This window comes from Anolis sagrei, chromosome 11 (assembly GCF_037176765.1).
Source record: "Anolis sagrei isolate rAnoSag1 chromosome 11, rAnoSag1.mat, whole genome shotgun sequence".
In the NCBI taxonomy this organism is placed as follows: Eukaryota; Metazoa; Chordata; class Lepidosauria; order Squamata; family Dactyloidae; genus Anolis; species Anolis sagrei.
The window spans coordinates 6,922,277-6,940,167 of record NC_090031.1 but is presented as its reverse complement, the minus strand read 5'-3'; the positions used below and the strand labels follow the sequence as shown (position 1 = coordinate 6,940,167).

At 45.6% G+C, this 17,891-nt stretch overlaps 1 protein-coding gene across 7 annotated transcripts in view; it reads right to left on the bottom strand.

The window, feature by feature from the left end:
* Positions 1-17,891, bottom strand: part of PBX3 (PBX homeobox 3) — a 291,273-nt gene that overhangs the window by 44,103 nt on the left and 229,279 nt on the right. For all 7 annotated transcript variants that reach the window (XR_010910327.1, XR_010910328.1, XM_067471835.1 and 4 more), the window contains one exon: positions 10,382-10,623. Coding sequence is in view for 5 of the 7 variants with exons in the window: in XM_067471835.1 (XP_067327936.1) it covers positions 10,382-10,623 (242 nt within the window). In the remaining 2 variants the exon portion in view is untranslated. The remainder of the gene's footprint in view (positions 1-10,381; positions 10,624-17,891) is intronic.

Here is a 17,891-nt window from a genome sequence, read left to right as displayed (position 1 = left end):
CCTTTCATCCTCCCTTCTCTCTTTCCTTCCTCCTTCCCTTCCTTCCATTCTTTCCTTCCAACCTTTCATCCTTCCTTCCCCTTTGTCTTTGCTTACATCCCTGTCTCGCTCTTTCTTCTTCCATTCTTCCCTTCCCTTCCCTTCCCTTTCATCCTTCTTTCCTTCTCTTTTTCCTTCCTTCCTTTCATCCTTCTTTCCTTCTCTTTTTCCTTCCTCCCATCCTTCCCTTCCTTCCCTTTTGTCCTGCCTTCCCTTTTTCCTCCCTCCTTTCCTCTCTCCCTCTTTCTCCTTTCATCTTTCCCTTCCTTCTTTTTGTTCGTCCTTCCTTCTCTCTTCCCTTCCTTCCCTTTTGTCTTTCCTTCCATCCCACTTTCCTCCCACCTTCCCTCTCTCCCTCCTTCTCCTTCCATCCTTCCTTTCCAACCTTCCCTTCCTTCTTTTCATCCTTTCTTCCTTCCTTCTCTCTTTCCTTCTTTCCTTCCATCACCAGACAGCCAGTCCTTTTCATAGGGAGTGCTAGCATGTGGCCCCCAAGTTAGAAAGTTTTCCCATGCCTGTTGAAGAGGAAAGAGGGGAATCCCAACTTCCAGAACAGGCTGAAATATAGATGTTCAAGTGCTAGGGTGGAACCAAACTCCTGTATGTTGCGAAAAGGATGCCGGCCACTTCCACAGGAATGAAAACGAGACGACATCTGTATCTCAAAGGCTCACAATCTCCCAGAAACAACACAAAGGAAGGAAGCTCTGGAGAAGGTGGTTGATAGATGGGCCCAGACTGGGCTCCCCTTTCGTCATGATTTTCTTCCCGGGAGCCATATGGACAAGTCACTCAGTTGTCCTGAGAGTGACTGCAAGACCAGCAGAAAAGGATTCATTCCACCAGCTAGGGACCGAAGGATAAATCTGTTTCATTTTTCGAAATCTGGAGTTCTTTCCACACTATTTATGCAAAAGAAGATGGCCGAATGGGGAAAAAACCTCATCCATCTGCACTGGCAAATTAAATAGGTACAGCGATCCCCAGCTTTTCAGAAAAGCGAAGTTGTCATTCCTAATTTGGTGCCACCCATATGGTCGAATCTCTTAAGATTCAAAGCCAGGCTTACGAGAGCTAAACATGTCGAACCCTCTGCTTAGGGCACAGTTGTAATCTGTCAGTTCTGCCTTCCCTCATGTTCCAAAGAGGGAGGGAAAGAAGATTGGAAAACATTCCAAAATTGGTTGGAAACTATATTTCTCACATTCGGGACAATTTGGACAGGAGATCCTGGAACAAAAAGAAAATGTCGAAGCTCGGGGATTATTCCGCACAGAATTCACACATTATATTTAGCTTAGGAAACACACACAGCAATTATTATCATTGCGTATTTATACACAATAATAATGTTGTTTTATATTATTATATTATATTAAAAATGGTTGGAAACTATATTTCTCACATTCGGGACAATTTGGACAGGAGATCCTGGAACAAAAAGAAAATTTTGAAGCTCGGGGATCATTCTGCACAGAATTCACACATTATTTTTAGGATAGGAAACGCACACACATATTATTATCATTATCTATTATTCACAACAATAATGTTGTGTTATATTATCATATTGTATTAAAATGGTTGGAGACTATATATCTCACATTCAGGAGATCCTGGAACAAAAAGAAAATTTCAAAGCTTGGGGAATATTCTGCACAGAATTCACATATTATTTTTATCATAGGAAACACACACACACATTATTATTGTTGTCTATTTATACACAACAATACTTTTCTCAGGCCCTCCTTTCTCTTACCATCCTTTCCTTCCTTCCTTCCTTCCTTCCTTCCTTCCTTCCTTCCTTCCTTCCTTCCTTCCCTTTTTCTCCATCCTTCCCTTCAGCCCTTTCATCCTTCTTTCCTTCCCTCTCTCCCTCTTTCCCCTTCCTTCCATTTTGTTTTTCCCCTCTTCTCTCTTTTCTCCCCTACCTCTTTCTCCCTCTCTCTATTCCCCTCCACTCTTTCATCCTTCTTTCATTCTCTTTCCTTCCTCCTTCCTTTCCTTCCACCCATCATTCTCTTCCACCATTTCGTCCTTCCCTCCTTCTCTCTCTTTTGTATTTTGTTCCTTTTCTCTTTCCTTTTCTCTTTGCCTTCATCCCTTCCCTCCTTCTTTCTCCTTCCATCCTTCCATTCCACACTTTCATCCTTCCCTCTCGCCCTCTTTTTCTTTCCTTCCCTTTTGTTTTTCCTACATTCTCTCTTTCCTCCCCCCTCTCTTTCTCCCTCTCTCCAATCCGTTCCACCCTTTCATCTTCCTTCCTTCCCTTCCACCCTTTCATCCTTCCTTCCTCACACTCCTTTATCCTTCCCTTCCACCCTTTCATCCTTCCTTCCTTTCCTCTCTCTTTCCTTCCTCCTTCCCTTCCTTCCTTCCATTCAACCATCTATCACTAGGTAGACAGGGAGTTTGCCCATAACTGATCTCAACTATCTATCTATCTATCTATCTATCTATCTATCTACCCATCCACCCACCCACCCATCCATCCATCCATCTCCTGGAACAATATATGAGATTGTATCTTTGGCAGAGCCCACTATTTTAGGTTGTTTTACTCATAAAGTACATTGATGATGCTATATAAATACACAACAATAAGAGGACGGTCAAGGGGGGCTAACTGGGAAGCTCTGTCCCTTGAGCGCTCCAGCTTGAGGTCAGCTGTGACCAGCAGTGCTGTAGAATTTGAAATGGCATGAATGGAGGGAAAAAGAGAGAAACCTGCCAAGAGGAAGGCACGTCAAGCTAACCCCGACCAGGACCGCCTTCCATTTGTAAACCGATGCCCTCACTGTGGGAGAAGATGCAGATCAAGAGTAGGGCTCCACAGTCACCTATGGACCCACCACCAGTACACCAATCCTGGAAGACTATCCTACTCGGACAACGAGGGATCACCTAAGTAAGTGTTGTTGTTACATACCATTGAATTGATTTATGGGAAACTAAGGTTGCATAGAGACTTGGGTTCCTTCTCCAAGATATCTCATGATAGTACTATTTCAAAATCCAAAACAATGGGACACTTCTGGTCCCAAGGATTTTGGAGAGAGGATGCTCCCTCCACCTGTACTGAAAGCCTTCACCGTCTCACTCTCATTTCCCCCAACCATCTCTCACAACTTATTACGGCAAAGATGCCGATGAATGCAAACGCTGATGAGCAATTTGGCAGCAGACCAGCATATCCCCGGGATTCACGGAGCTTCCCTTTAAACCAGTAGTTCATACATGATTAATTAGAACATCTCATTTATGTAGTGTGCACTTTAGCTCATTACTCTAAGTAAAATTTGTTAAGTATTTACATTTAGATAATTAAAATCTGGGTAATATCCTTAAGAAAGAGGCACGGAGTTGGGAGCACGGAGCAATGCTCCGTCGCCACAAACCGAGCCAGGAGCAAAGAATATTATGGGATGTTCTCCAACTCTTGTCAAAACACAACAACCCAGCCTAGGGCAAAGCCTGAGGATCTCTGGGGAAGACCATGGGATATGGGGAGGAAAGGAAGGAGACACATCTACGTTACAAGAAAGCACAGCACGAAGGGCCTCAAGAGATCTCAATGACTCCTTCTGGTGCCTTGAGCTAGAATTAGGTTCTAGCTGGAAGAATGCACACCATAAGCCTCATCCCAGCTGGAAACGTTCAAGTACACTAGCTCTTACACATCTGGGGCTCCCTACATTTTGGGCAACAATCAGCCCAATGGAGGGAACTAGGAGTAAGGCAGTAGTTCTCCACCTTCCTAATGCCATGACCCCTTGTGACGATGTGTAACTTTTATTCTCATGTTTATGTGTAATTTAAACAGTAGTTTATGGATGGTAAGTATGAAGGAATATATTTTGTTGGAGATGGTGGCTTGGCATTAGCTGGGTTGCTATAGCAACAGGGGCGGAGCCAACTGCCTCTTCTCGGGGCAGCTGTTTTGAAAGTCAGTCAGTAAGCCGGTGAGCTACTGGGAAGACTGAGTCTCTGGGTGGAGATTCAGGGAATGTGTCTGTAGCCGGTGTGATATAGGGAAGACTGAATCTCTGGGTGGAGATTCAGGGAATTAATTGGTGACCAAAGGGGTTACAGAAAAGGACCTGGTAGTGATAAAACTACAGGGGGTTATTGATTCTGAGTTAAGAATCAAGGTTTGGCTGGGAGCCAATTCTGTTAATAAGCCTTTTAGCTTATTTGTTTTATTTAGGACAGTTGTCCAGAAGAGTTGCATCTGCTTATAGAAACCTCTTGAAGTCTGTGCCTGAGATTACTCATGAAACCTTATTAATGTAACCAATCAAGATTTGTGCCTCTTGTGAAGAAACAGTTAAACATGTTATACTCCTGTTAAAATAAACTTGTTACTGTTTTCCTCAATCCTTGCCTGATACAGTTTCTCTCAAGGCAAACAGCCTGCATAAGAAGTAAAGTCAAGCCAGGGACAGTAAACGCTACGCTATCAAATGAATAAAGCCTTCTGTAATTAATAGTCCCTTTATAAAATAGCTCCTAAGCCGATACTGATCGTTGCCCAGCTTTCCTCACACATTAGGTGGCAGTAAGCTTTAACCACACTCCTTCACACCCCTTAAGACAGGTCTTCATGTTGTGGTGAACCTCAACCATAACATTATTTTCTTCATAACTGTCATTGTGCTACTGTTAAGAATTGCAACATAAACATCTGATATGCAGAATGTATTTTCATTCACTGGACCAAATTTGGCACAAATATCCAATATGCCGAAATTTGAATACTAGTAGCGCTGGGGAGGGCATTGATTTTGTCACTCAGGAGTTGTAGTTGCTGGGATTTATAGTTAACCTCTTGAGGATCATCTATATAAATAAAAATGTAATGTTCCTTTGTGATATTCACAGAACACAAAAACCACTGGACGAATTGACACGAAATTTGGACACAAGACACCTAACAACCCATGTATGTCCCCCACTCAAAAAATTGATTTTGTCATTTGGGAGTTGTCATTGCTGGGATTTATAGTTCACCTACAATCAAAGAGCATTCTGAACTCCACCAATGATGGAATTGAGCCAAACTTAGCACACAGGGCTCCCATGACAAACAGAAAAAAACTGGAAGGGTTTGGTGGACATTGACCTTGAGTTTGGGAATCGTAGTTCACTTACATCCAGAGAGCACTGTGGACTCAAATAATGATAGATCTGGGGCAAACTTGGCACAAATATTCCGTATGCCCAAATTTGAACAGTGGTGGAGCTTGGGGAAAATAGACCTTACATTTAGGAGTTGTAGTTGCTAGGATTTGTAGTTCATCTACAATCAAAAAGCATTCTGAGGCTTGCCAACAATAGAATTGGGCCAAACTTCCCACACAGAACCCTCATGCCTTGAAGGGACTCGCTGGAGGGAGCTTCCTTCCAGCCTCGCATGCTCTCCCTTGCTCCCACATGTGCATACACCGCCATGCGTCAAGCACGCCTGCTCTCTAATCCCATTGGTCTCAGAAACAACCCTCCCCTTGGATGAGAGGCCGGTCAATCACTGGAGAGGAGGGCTTTGGGTGGGAGGATTTGCCATCTGTTTCCAAAAAGGAAGAGAAGGACAGGCGGAGAGATCTTCAGCCTTCTCTGCCAAAGAGGCTCCTAAGACCTACAGAAATATATGTTTTCTGATGGTCTTTGGTGACCCCTCTGAAACCCCCTCATGACCCCCCTCCCCAGGGTCCTGACCCCCAGGTTGAGAAACGCCATTATAGTTAGTGATGTTGATATGACATGTGGATCAGTCGGAAGTCATTCCGCAGAGAGGGACTAATACCGGTGCCACCTTGGAGGGCAGTTCCATAACACAAAGGAAACCCGACCCCCACATGAAGAAATGCTGTCCTGTGCCATCCTGAGATCTGCAGATTGGCACGAGCAGATAAATCATAGAATCATAGAGTTGGAAGAGACCTCACTGACCATCCACTCCAACCCCATTCTGCCAAGAAGCAGGGAAATCGCATTCAAAGCACCCCTGACAGATGGCCATCCAGCCTCTGTTTCAAAGCCTCCAAAGAAGGAGTCTCCACCACACACTGGAGCAGAGAGTTCCACTGCTGAACGGCTCTGACAGTCAGGAAGTTATTCCTCATGTTCAGATGGAATCTCATTTCTTGTAGTTTGAAGCCATTGTTCCGTGTCCTTGTCTCCAGGGCAGCAAAAAAAAGCTTGCTCCCTCCTCCCTATGACTTCCTCTCACATATTTATATATGCCTATCATGTCTCCTCTCAGTCTTCTCTTCTTCAGGCTAAACATGCCCAACTCTTTAAGCCGCTCCTCATAGGGCTTGTTCTACAGACCCTTGATCATTTTAGTTGCTTTCCTCTGGACACATTCCAGCTTGTCAACATCTCCCTTCAGTTGTAGTGCCCAGAATTGGACACAAATCAAAATGGCTCTCCTTAAATTATGTCTCCCAAGATCTCATATGATATTGCCTCGGTAGTTAAGGTGGCATAGAAAGGTATAATGGGATGTTGTGAGTGGGACCCTATCTTTGCAGGAAAGACGCCTTTCCTTCCAGATCCCTTTTGGCCACACGTTCCCGTCTCCTTGACTATCCACCCCGAAATGGGGCAACCAGGCGAGAGCGGCTGCGAGCAAAGGCAGCCAGTTCCCAGCTGCTCTGGGAGGTTTGGGATGCTTACAATACTTTTTGCCTCCAGCAAAAATGTATTTCAATGTAATTATAGAAGATAGCTTTCAATATGTCATCTCTATTATAGTCGTTGTAAATTATGAAGAGAAGCATTTCTCCTGGCGCTCCGAAAGTGGGAGAAGGAAAGCTGATGGCGTGACACACTTTCTGGAGGGTTAGAATCTCAACGCGCAAGACACACACACACATACACGCCAAGCCCCCTGCTTTGTTCCCCCTCTTTCGCCCACCGCCTCCTTTCTTTCTCTCCCCGCTGCTTGGAAGTGCATTCCCTTAACTGGCAACAAATGTCAAAATCAAACTCTGGGCAGGGGGCAGGGAGGGCGGGCAAGGAGGGGGGCTGCAATAAAGACAACGTTGGCCTTTGCTTCTGGGTTCAAAGGAGGCGCCGAGAACACAAAAAGGCAACGAGACATGATGGAGCTTCAAAGGGGATGCGGGGAGACGTGGGGGTCCAAAAGCGGGGCACCACAACAGATCAGGCAGTCTCGGAAAGGGGCCACTCACATACACATCCCTCCTTGATTTGCATAGAACATTACAAAGAGATGGCTTGATTCTCCCAAGTCTTGGGTGTCCTCCTGGATTCTTCACTTACGTTTGAGGCTCAGGCGTCAGCGGTGGCTGGGAGGGCCTTTGCACAATTAAGACTCGTGCGCCAACTGCGACCGTACCTCATGAAGGAGGATCTGGCCAAGGTGGTCACCTCTAGACTGGATTACTGTAATCACTCTACATGGGGCTGCCCTTGAAAACGGCCCGGAAATTCCAGATGGTCCAACGGCCAGGGTGGTCCATGCCTTAGTCACCTCCAGATTGGACTACTGTAATGCACTCTATGTGGGGCTGCCCTTGAAAACGTCCCGGAAATTCCAGATGGTCCAACGGCCAGGGTGGTCCCTCCCTTAGTCACCTCCAGATTGGACTACTGTAATGCACTCTACGTGGGGCTGCCCTTGAAAACGTCCCGGAAATTCCAGATGGTCCAACCACCAGGGTGGTCCATGCCTTAGTCACCTCCAGATTGGACTACTGTAATGCACTCTACGTGGGGCTGCCCTTGAAAACGGCCCAGAAATTCCAGATGGTCCAACGGCCAGGGTGGTCCATGCCTTAGTCACCTCCAGATTGGACTACTGTAATGCACTCTACGTGGGGCTGCCCTTGAAAACGGCCCGGAAATTCCAGATGGTCCAACGGCCAGGGTGGTCCATGCCTTAGTCACCTCCAGATTGGACTACTGTAATGCACTCTACGTGGGGCTGCCCTTGAAAACGGCCCGGAAATTCCAGATGGTCCAACGGCCAGGGTGGTCCATGCCTTAGTCACCTCCAGATTGAAATACTGTAATGCACTCTATGTGGGGCTGCCCTTGAAAACGGCCCGGAAATTCCAGATGGTCCAACGGCCAGGGTGGTCCATGCCTTAGTCACCTCCAGAATAGGTTGGACTGGATGGCCCATGAGGTCTCTTCCAACTCAATGATTCCATGATTCTACTGGGATGATCTTCCATATTATTGCGTCTATCTATGGTTGCATCTCTCATCTGGCAAAGATTTCTCTCAACATATATACACACGGCATTATTTCAGCCCGTCTTATCCAAATGTCCTCCAGAGATTTAAAATCCTAGACAGATCTGTTTGCAAGCAGCCTGGATTTGTGATAGCTCAGTTGAGGACCCCCTCCTTCTTCCATTTCCCCATCGCCGCCACCACCACCTTCCTCTCCTTGGTTCAGACAACTTGGAGCCCATCAAACGGAGAAGACCGGCCCCACCTGCCCCTCGGTGCCAAAGACGGGTCCTGTTCTCAAGACAAACCAGCGCAAGACAGTTGGCTGCGAGGCATGGGAGGAAAAAAATTATCATATTTCTGTATAGAAGACACCGCTGGGTGTCAGGATCAACGGGGGAAACCATCCGTGTTTCACATCCGCTCTCGCTCTGGCCCTCCCAGCAGCGTTTCTTTCTCTCCGCCCGGCCAAGGTTTCCTGGGGTTTGGACGGATGAATCTGACATTTCGGTTGAAACCTCCGCCAAAGCAGAATGCCGGGTTCTGTCGAAATGCTCACATTTATTACAGTCAGAGGGTAGGAGGGATGCCCGCAACACTTGGGATTTATTCCTCTTCCTACTGTTCCATCTTTGGAGGTCTTCCCATTAAGGAAGAAGGGGGAGTCAATACTGCTTGGTCTCTACTACTCTTGTAGCAAGAAGGTGGGAGGTGTGGATTTAAATAATAGATATTCCGAGAACAGAAAAATAAAGACAGAAATCCTTCCTTAGCTCATGCATGTTCAGAACATCAAGCAAAAAGTGGGTGCTAGAAACAATATCTGGCACAACCTGGGGATCACAACCAGACAGAGTGAAGACATCTGCCCTTGCGCTATACTAGTCTGCTGCTGAGTACGCATGCCCAGTGTGGAACACATCTCACCACACTAAAACAGTGGATGTGGCTCTTAATGAGACATGCCGCATTATCACGGGGTGTCTGCGCCCTACACCACTGGAGAAATTACACTGCTTATCCGGTATTGCACCACCTGACATCCGCCAGGAAGTAGCAGCCAATAGTGAAAGGACCAAGGCAGTGACATCTCCAGCTCATCCCCTGTTTGGGTATCAGCCAGCACGTCAATGACTTAAATCAAGATATAGTTTTCTAAGATCTACAGAGGCACTCGCTGGAACACCCCAGCAAGCGAGAGTCCAAAAGTGGCAGGCTCAAACCCAATGGCTGATACCAAATGAGAGACTCCCCCCTGGGCACACAGAAAACTGGGCAACTTGGAAGGCGCTGAACAGATGGCGCTCTGGCACCACGAGATGCAGAGCCAACCTTCAGAAATGGGGCCACAAAGTGGAATCCACGACAGGTGAGTACGGAGAAGAGCAAACCACTGACCAACTACTACAATGCGGTCTGCGCCCTGCCACATGCACAACGGAGGATCTTCTTGCAGCAACACCAGAGGCACTCCAAGTGGCCAGATACTGGTCAAAGGACATTTAATCAACTACCAAACTTGCAAATTTTGTATTTTGTCTGTTTGTTTGTTTTGTTCTGTTAGAATTGTAATACAATTGACTGGTTGCCCTGACACGACAAATAAATAAATAAGCTCATGCAAATGTTGGCAATAGTTAAGGTGTTAGGCCAGGCATGGGCAAACTTTGGCCCTCCAAGTGTTTTGGACTTTGACTCCCACAACATGGGTATGCAGATGATCCCTTGATTGAGGGAAGTGTCCAGTTCCAAGAGGACAAAGGAAAGGGCCCGAGGCTGTTAGGAATTGTGGGAATTGAAGTCCAAAACACCAGATAAGGGGTTCTCAAACTGTGCTCTGTGGAGCCCTTGGGGCTCCGAGAGTGATAGTAAACATAACTCTAGTACTCTTTTCCACCAGACTCCAAAGGGCTCAGCGGCTGAAAAGGTTTGAGAACCCTTGACCTAGAGGGTTGAGAATTAGACTGAGAAATCTGGGTTCAAACTCATGCTCAATTCTAGAAAGCCTTTGAGCAAACCTGGCAACAGGAAATGACATATTACTTCCAGGTTGTCTTGCTGCTCTTGCCATTTTATGGAAGGGGGGCACAAAATCAGATGCATAAAAGAGGCACATAAGATGGCAATGACTAACCTGTTCATATTTCTCCAGCTCCGTATGATAGATCTGCCGAATCTGGGTCAATTTCGCCCTGTAATCTGAGTGTTCGATGGAGTTATCTGAACTTCCGCCGGATGCTGCCGCTGCCGCTGCCGCCGCCGCTGATCCGCCACCTTTCTCAGGACCTGAAACCCCTTCTGCGAGAAGCATATTGTCCAACCGCATTAGTTGGGGGTCAGGGGGGTCTTCCTCTTGAGCGCCTCGGATGCTGAGACCTTTAGGTGGGGGGGAACGAGAAGAAAAACAAAGATCTCAATTAATCCCCTCTGCGAAGCTTTTACATATTCTGCTGAAAGTCGAAAGAACCACCTCCCCCTCGTTTTCCCTGCTGGAAGTCGTCTCCGTATGGATTTCTGCGAGCTCCCCACCCTGGCAGTTGTCATTCAAAGAGAAAGATATTACTAAGTGCTTTTGTGCGAAAGCAAGAATGAAGAGCTCATACTGAGGGGCATCAGGACTCGGCGTCAAAGAAACAAAAGAATTCTGAAACTTGGCAAAGTTGGGTGTCAATTGGGGGGGAATCAAAGCAACGGTGAAAATAGCTCAAAGGTGTCCCGCTAGAGCAACGTTTCTCAACCTGGAGGTTGGAGCCCATGTGGGGGTTGTGAGGGAGTTTCAGAGGGGTCTCCAAACACCATCAGAAACTATATATTTCTGATGGTCTTAGGAACCCCTTTGGCAGAGAAGGCTGAAGATCGCTCCGCCTGTCCTTCTCACGCCAAGAAGTCCCTTCAAGGTATGGAGGTTCTCTGTGGGAAGTTTGGCCCAATTCTACCATTGGTGGGGGTTCTTTTGATTGTAAGTGAACTATAAATCCCAGGTCTATTTCTCCAAAACCTTGCCCAAGTGTCTAGGACTGTGCGCAGATCCCAATAGGTTGGTCTTTTGCAGCTGACAGGTGGTAATTTTATTTATTTATTTACGCCATTTATATGCCACCCTTTTCACCCAGAAGGGGATTTAGAGTGGCTTACAAAATATAATAATAATAATAATAGTCATCATCATCATCATCTTTATTTATACCCCACCACCATCTCCCCAATGGGGACTCGGAGCGGCTTACATGGGGTCAAGCCTGGACAACATATTACAGCAGAATAAAACCAAAACATAAACAACAAGCAACATATACACACACACATACAATATATTATATTATTAGCATAGTACAGTATCAGTATTATATATTACTATATTATATATTACTATATTGTACAATAGGTAGGTAAAGGTTTTCCCCAAATGCCGGTTGAAGTCTTTTGGCACGGCACCCAGTGCGCCAATGACCACTGGGACCACCTGTACTGGTTTACGCCAGAGCCTTTGCAATAATATTATTTATTATATTTTAATATTATTTGCATTATTATTATTATTAGAGGCATTTCCCACCCTTGACTTATACTCGAGTCAATAAATTTTCCAAGTTCTTTTGTAGTAAAATTTGGTGCCTCGGCTTATATTCGGGTCGGCTTAGACTCGAGTATATATGGTATTACTTATTGTGTTGTCTTTTGATGACAAAGGAACATAGCTGCCTTTGGCAGAGGTGGCCCTAGGTCAGTGGTTCTCAACCTTGGGTTCCCAGATGTTTTTGGCCTACAACTCCCAGAAATCCCAGCCAGTTTACCAGCTGTTAGGATTTCTGGGAGTTGAAGGCCAAAAACATCTGGGGACACCAGGTTGAGAACCACTGCCCTAGGTAATTTTCAACGGTAAGCAAACAGTATTTTGCCCCCCCCCCCCCCAACCAATTATTGATATATATTTTCTGTTCGTCGTGGGAGTTCTGTGTGCCATATTTGGTTCAATTCCATCATTGGTGGAGTTCAGCATGCTCTTTGATTGTAGGTGAACTATACATCCCAGTAACTACAACTCGCATATGTCAAGGTCTATTTCCCCCCAAGAGCGCCTCAAGAGCGCCGCTGGGCAAAATCAACTATACTGCAAATGCTTACTTTGCGTAATGGATTGAGCCACCCCTGGGTATTTGAGCACTGAGACCATCCTGATCAAGAGCAGGCGAGCCATTTGCTACTTTGGCCCAAACTTCAAAACATCTCAGGTCGCGTGTCCTTTGACCACCCATCTTAAATTGCGACACATGCATTCAAAATGGCCAGCACTGTCACCGGCATCTGGTATCCTTGCCTGTTTATTGACAACCACAGCAACAACAACAATGAGCAGGGGGAGAAAGCAGAGAAGATTCCAAAATGATGCCCAAATCATCGGTCTCATCTGAGTACTTTAGATCAAGGCTGACAATTTGTAGGTTTAATCAGGTCAGGCGGGCACACTGCCAAGGCGCTCTCAACACCAGCGGAAAACAAAGTTGAGCCATAATTACAGTTGTAGGGGGAAACCGCTAGAGCTGTGGCTCCTCGGATCGGCATTTCCATTCAAGAGGCAACTATCCCAGCCCAATTAACCTCTTCAAATCAGCCTGGGGAGGGCGGTTGGGTGGAGAAGCAGGTATTCTTGACAGATTCCCTCCTGGGGGAGGAGCTGGCACCTACCGCGTCTGCATGCCAATGGGCTCGCATGTTGGTATTTATAAGCGGTGGCGGCGCTGACATGACAGCAGCATCCATAAACTGCCAAACGTTTTGCTCGGAAGTGGAGACAAATTTCTCTCCGCCCCTGAATCGAGACCAAAAATTTCTCAGGGCAAAGGAGAAGGAGAGAGATCCATGACACGCTGGCACAAACATAGTGTAATAGTGACAGCCTGGGTGTGTTATATTCATAAACACGCACACGTTTTGAATTCCACCACCTCTCCCTTTCTGTTTCCCTCAATGTCACGGAGATGAGTGAGACATCTCCTTGGAAAATGGCTTGCCTTTATCACCTCGAAGGCTCACATCTCCTAACACAAAACCAACATCTGAAGAGCCGGAAGAAACCGCAAGGGCCATCAAATCCAACCCCATGCCATGACAAAACACAGTTCAGAAAGATGGCCACACAACAAAGATGGCAAACATATTCCACACTAGCCGTCCCCTGCCATGCATTGTGTGGCCCACATGGGGGTTCTGTGTGGGAGGTTTGGCCCAATTCGATCGTTGGTGGGGTTCAGAATGCTCTGTGATTGTAGGTGAACTACAAATCCCAGCAACTACAACTCCCAAATGTCAAGATTCCATTTTCCCCAAAACTCCACCAGTGTTCACATTTGGGCTTATTGAGTATTCGTGTAGAGTTTGGTCCAGATCCATCATTATTTGAGTCCATAGTGATCTCTGGATGTAGGTGAACTACAACTCCAAAACCAAAGGACACTGCCCATGACCAACAGTATTTTCTGTTGGTCATGGGAGAACTGGGTACCAAGTTTGATTCAATTCCATCATTGGTGGGGTTCAGAATGCTTCCTTCAAACTCCACCAATGATGGAATTGAACCCAACTTGGAACACAGAACTCCCATGACCAACAGAAAATACTAGAAGGGTTTAACGGGCATTGACCTTGAGTTTTGGAGTTGTAGTTGACCTACATCCAGAGAGCACTGCGGACTCAAACAATGATAGATCTGGACTGAATTTGGAATGAATATTCAAGATGCCCAAATGTGAACACAGGTGGAATTTAGGGAAAATAGACCTTGACATTTGGGAGTTGTAGTTGCTGGAATATATAGTTCACCTACAATCAAAGAGCATTCTGAACTCCACCAATGATGGAATTGAACCCAACTTGGAACACAGAACTCCCATGATCAGCAGAATATACTAAAAGGGTTTGGAGGGCATTGTCCTTGAGTTTTGAAGTTATAGTCCCCATCGGGGAGATGGTGGCGGGGTATAAATAAAGTTGTTTATTATTATTATTATTATTATTATTATTATTAGTTCACCTACATCCAGAGAGCACTGTGGATTCAAACAATGATAGATCTGCACTGAACTTGGCACAAATACTCAATACGCCCAAATGTGAACACTGGTGGAATTTGGGGAAAATCCCACAGAACTCCCCTAACCAAGAGAAAATACTGGAAGGATTTGGTCGGCATTGACCTTGAGTTTGGGAGTTGTAGTTCACCTACATGCCCAAGACAATACACAACATAAAGCAGTGGAGTCTGGGCGTCATGGTGGAAGAAGCAATTTTGGGAGTGGAAGGAAACAGAGTCAGTAGAAATGAATCGACTCCAAATGACTCCAAAATGAAAACTTGCAAGATCATAACGACATATGGCAGATATTGCATTCCATACCTCTATTTTATCCTTAATCGGATAAATTTATTGTGTGTTCTGTCAATCAAGGGAGCGTGATGATTCATGCGGAGGTGATGAAATGCCTTATTGCTGCCACCCTACCACAGTAATTACTAATTAATAGACATTTGATATTCATGAAGGAGCTGGAATCAGGCAGTAGAGAAATAAGGGTGTCGGATTCAAAGGTTTGGTGTCCTGACTCCACAAGGTAGGCCTCAACCACAGCAGAATGGGACCCCAAATCATTAAAGGGGAGGCTTACATAGGGCCACGGCTGAGTTCAAGATCATATGTAAGGTCACAGACTGAGTCAATCCCATAAACCCGCAGCTGTATAGAACTGGTGGGCATTTATCCTATTCTGTCTTAGTGGAGCTCTGAAAGCTAGGAAGCTCCTGAAGATTAAGCAGAACTATCTACCGGGTTATAGCAGGTATGGGCAAAACCAGGCTCAGATGCGACCCCTTGGGCTCTTTTCTCAGGCCCTCCTCACTCTCACCATCCTATTATTCCTTCTCTCTTTCCTTCCTCCTTTCTTTTCTCACTTCCTACCTTACCTCCCCCTTTCTCTCTCCATCTTTTCTTCCCTTCCACCCTTTCATCCTTCCTTCCCTTTTGTCTTTCCTTCCTTCTCTTACCTTCCTTCTTACCTCCCTCCCTTAGTTCCTTCCTTTCCCCTTTTCTCTCTCCTTCCCTCTTTTCTCCTCCCTCCCTCCCCTTTTGTCTTCCCTTCCTTCTAACCTCCCTCCCTTAGTTTCTTCCTTCCGTCTTTCCTCCCTCCTTCCTTTCTCCCCTTCTACCCTTTCATCCTTCCTTCCCTTTTGTCTTTCCTTCTCTTTCCTTCCTTAGTTCCTTCCTTCCCTCTTTTCTCCCTCCTTCCCACTTTCTCCTTCCTTCCTTTCATCCTTCCTTCCCTTTTGTCTTTCCTTCCTTCTCTCTTTCCTTCCTTCTTACCTCCCTCTCTTAGTTCCTTCCTTCCCTCTTTTCTCCCTCCTTCCCAGTTTCTCCTTCCTTCCTTTCATCCTTCCTTCCCTTTTGTCTTTCCTTCCTTCTTACCTCCCTCTCTTAGTTCTTTCCTTCCCTCTTTTCTCCCTCATTCCTTCTTTCTCCTTCCTTCCTTTTATCCTTGCCTTTCCTTCCTTCTCTCTTTCCTTCCTTCTTACCTCCCTCCCTTAGTTCCTTCCTTTCCTCTTTCTACTTCCTTCCCTCTTGTCTTTTCTTCCTTCTAACCTCCCTCCCTTAGTTCCTTCCTTCCCTCTTTCTTTCCTCCCTCCTTCCTTTCTCCCCTTCCACCCTTTCATCCTTCCTTCCCCATTGCCTTTCCTTCCTTCTCTCTTTCCTTCCTTATTACCTCCCTCCCTTAGTTCCTTCCTTTCCTCTTTCTACTTCCTTCCCTCCTTCCCTTTTGTGTTTCCTTCCTTCTTCACTCCCTCTTTCTCCCTTCCTCCATTCCCTTCAACCCTTTCATCCTCCCTTCTACTGTCAAAAATTCAATGACCGTATGTTGCTTAAGTCGCATTGACCAACCGTCTGTGCAGGGATCCATACTTTGCAGTTTAAAAACTCAACCGTTCAATGCTAAGGCTTCCCATCAAAATGGAACTGTAGAGGAGAGTCTACTGAACAAGCCAGTAGCTGCCACATATCAGTACTGCCATCTGTTGAGGAGTTACGAAGGTGGAGGCATTACTTTTCATTCAACCCTCATAGTCTTTCCCTTTCTCGTAAGCCTACCTTATTCAGCAAGGTGAGTCTTGCTCCTTCACCCGCCAATGGAGGCAACGCAGAGCCTGCCTTTATCAATTATGCCACAATAATATATGCATTTTGGACATCTGAGTGCAACGTTGCCGCGATTGTTTCTCTATTTTTAATCCTCACTATATCAACCTACAAGTTTATTACTGTTTAGCTCGCTGACCTTTCTATGCGTCGTGGCATTAAAAGGTAAGGAGCGGACTCAAAAGAACACAGTCATACATCACTTCCAGCCAAAGCAGAGAGGGACTAATGGCCAGGGATGCCATGCTTTGCTAATTCTCACCTCAGAGAAAGCAGCAAGGATTGCAAACCCTTTCCTTCTCAATGCTAGAAAGCCTTCACAAATTGCACAAAGTACGAAAGTGTCGTTGTTGCGTGCCTTCAAATTATTATTGACTTAAGGCCGTGTTTCTCAACCTTCCCAATCCCTTAATAGGTGAACCCCAACCATGACATTATTTTCGTTGCTATTTCATAACTGTCATTTCGCTACTGTTATGAGTTGTAGTTGCTGGGATTTATAGTTCACCTTCAATCAAAGAGCATTCTGAACTCCACCAACTGTAACTTTGCTATCTGATATGAAGAATGTATTTACATTCACTGGACCAAATTTGGCACAAATATCCGATACGCCCAAATTTGAATACTGGTGGAGTTGGAGGGGATTGGTTTTGTTATTTGGGAGTTGTAGTTGCTGGGATTTATAGTTCACCTACAATCAAAGAGCATTCTGAACTCCACCAACTGTAATTTTGCTACTGTTATGAATCGTAGTGTAATTATCTGATATGCAGGATGTGTTTTCATTCACTGGACCAAATTTGGCACAAATACCCAATGCACCCAAATTTGAATACTGGTGGGGTTGATGGGGGGATTGGTTTCATCATTTGGGAGTTGTAGTTGCTGTGATTTATAGTTCACAAAGAGCATTCTGAACTCCACCAACGATGGAATTGAACCAAACTTGGCACACAGAACTTCCTTGACCAACAAAAAATACTGGAAGGATTTGATGGGCATTGACCTTGACTTTGGGAGTTGCAGTTCACCTTCATCCAGAGAGCACTGTGGACTCAAACAATGATGGATCTGTACCAAGCTTGGCACAGATACCCAATATGCCCAAATCTGAACACTGGCGGAGTTTGGGGGAAATAGACCTTGACATTTGGGAGTTGTAATTGCTGGGATTTATAGTTCAGCTATTATCAAAGAGCATTCTGAAATCCACCAATGATGGTATTGAACCAAACATGACCAACAGAAAATACTGGAAGGGTTTGATGGGCCTGGAAGGGTCTGGAGAACAAGCCCTATGAGGAGCGGCTTAAGGAGCTGGGCATGTTTAGCCTGAAGAAGAGAAGGCTGCGAGGAGATATGATAGCCATGTATAAACATGTGAGAGGAAGTCACAGGAAGGAGGGAGCAAGCTTGTTTTCTGCTTCTATGGAGACTAGGACGCGGAACAATGGCTTCA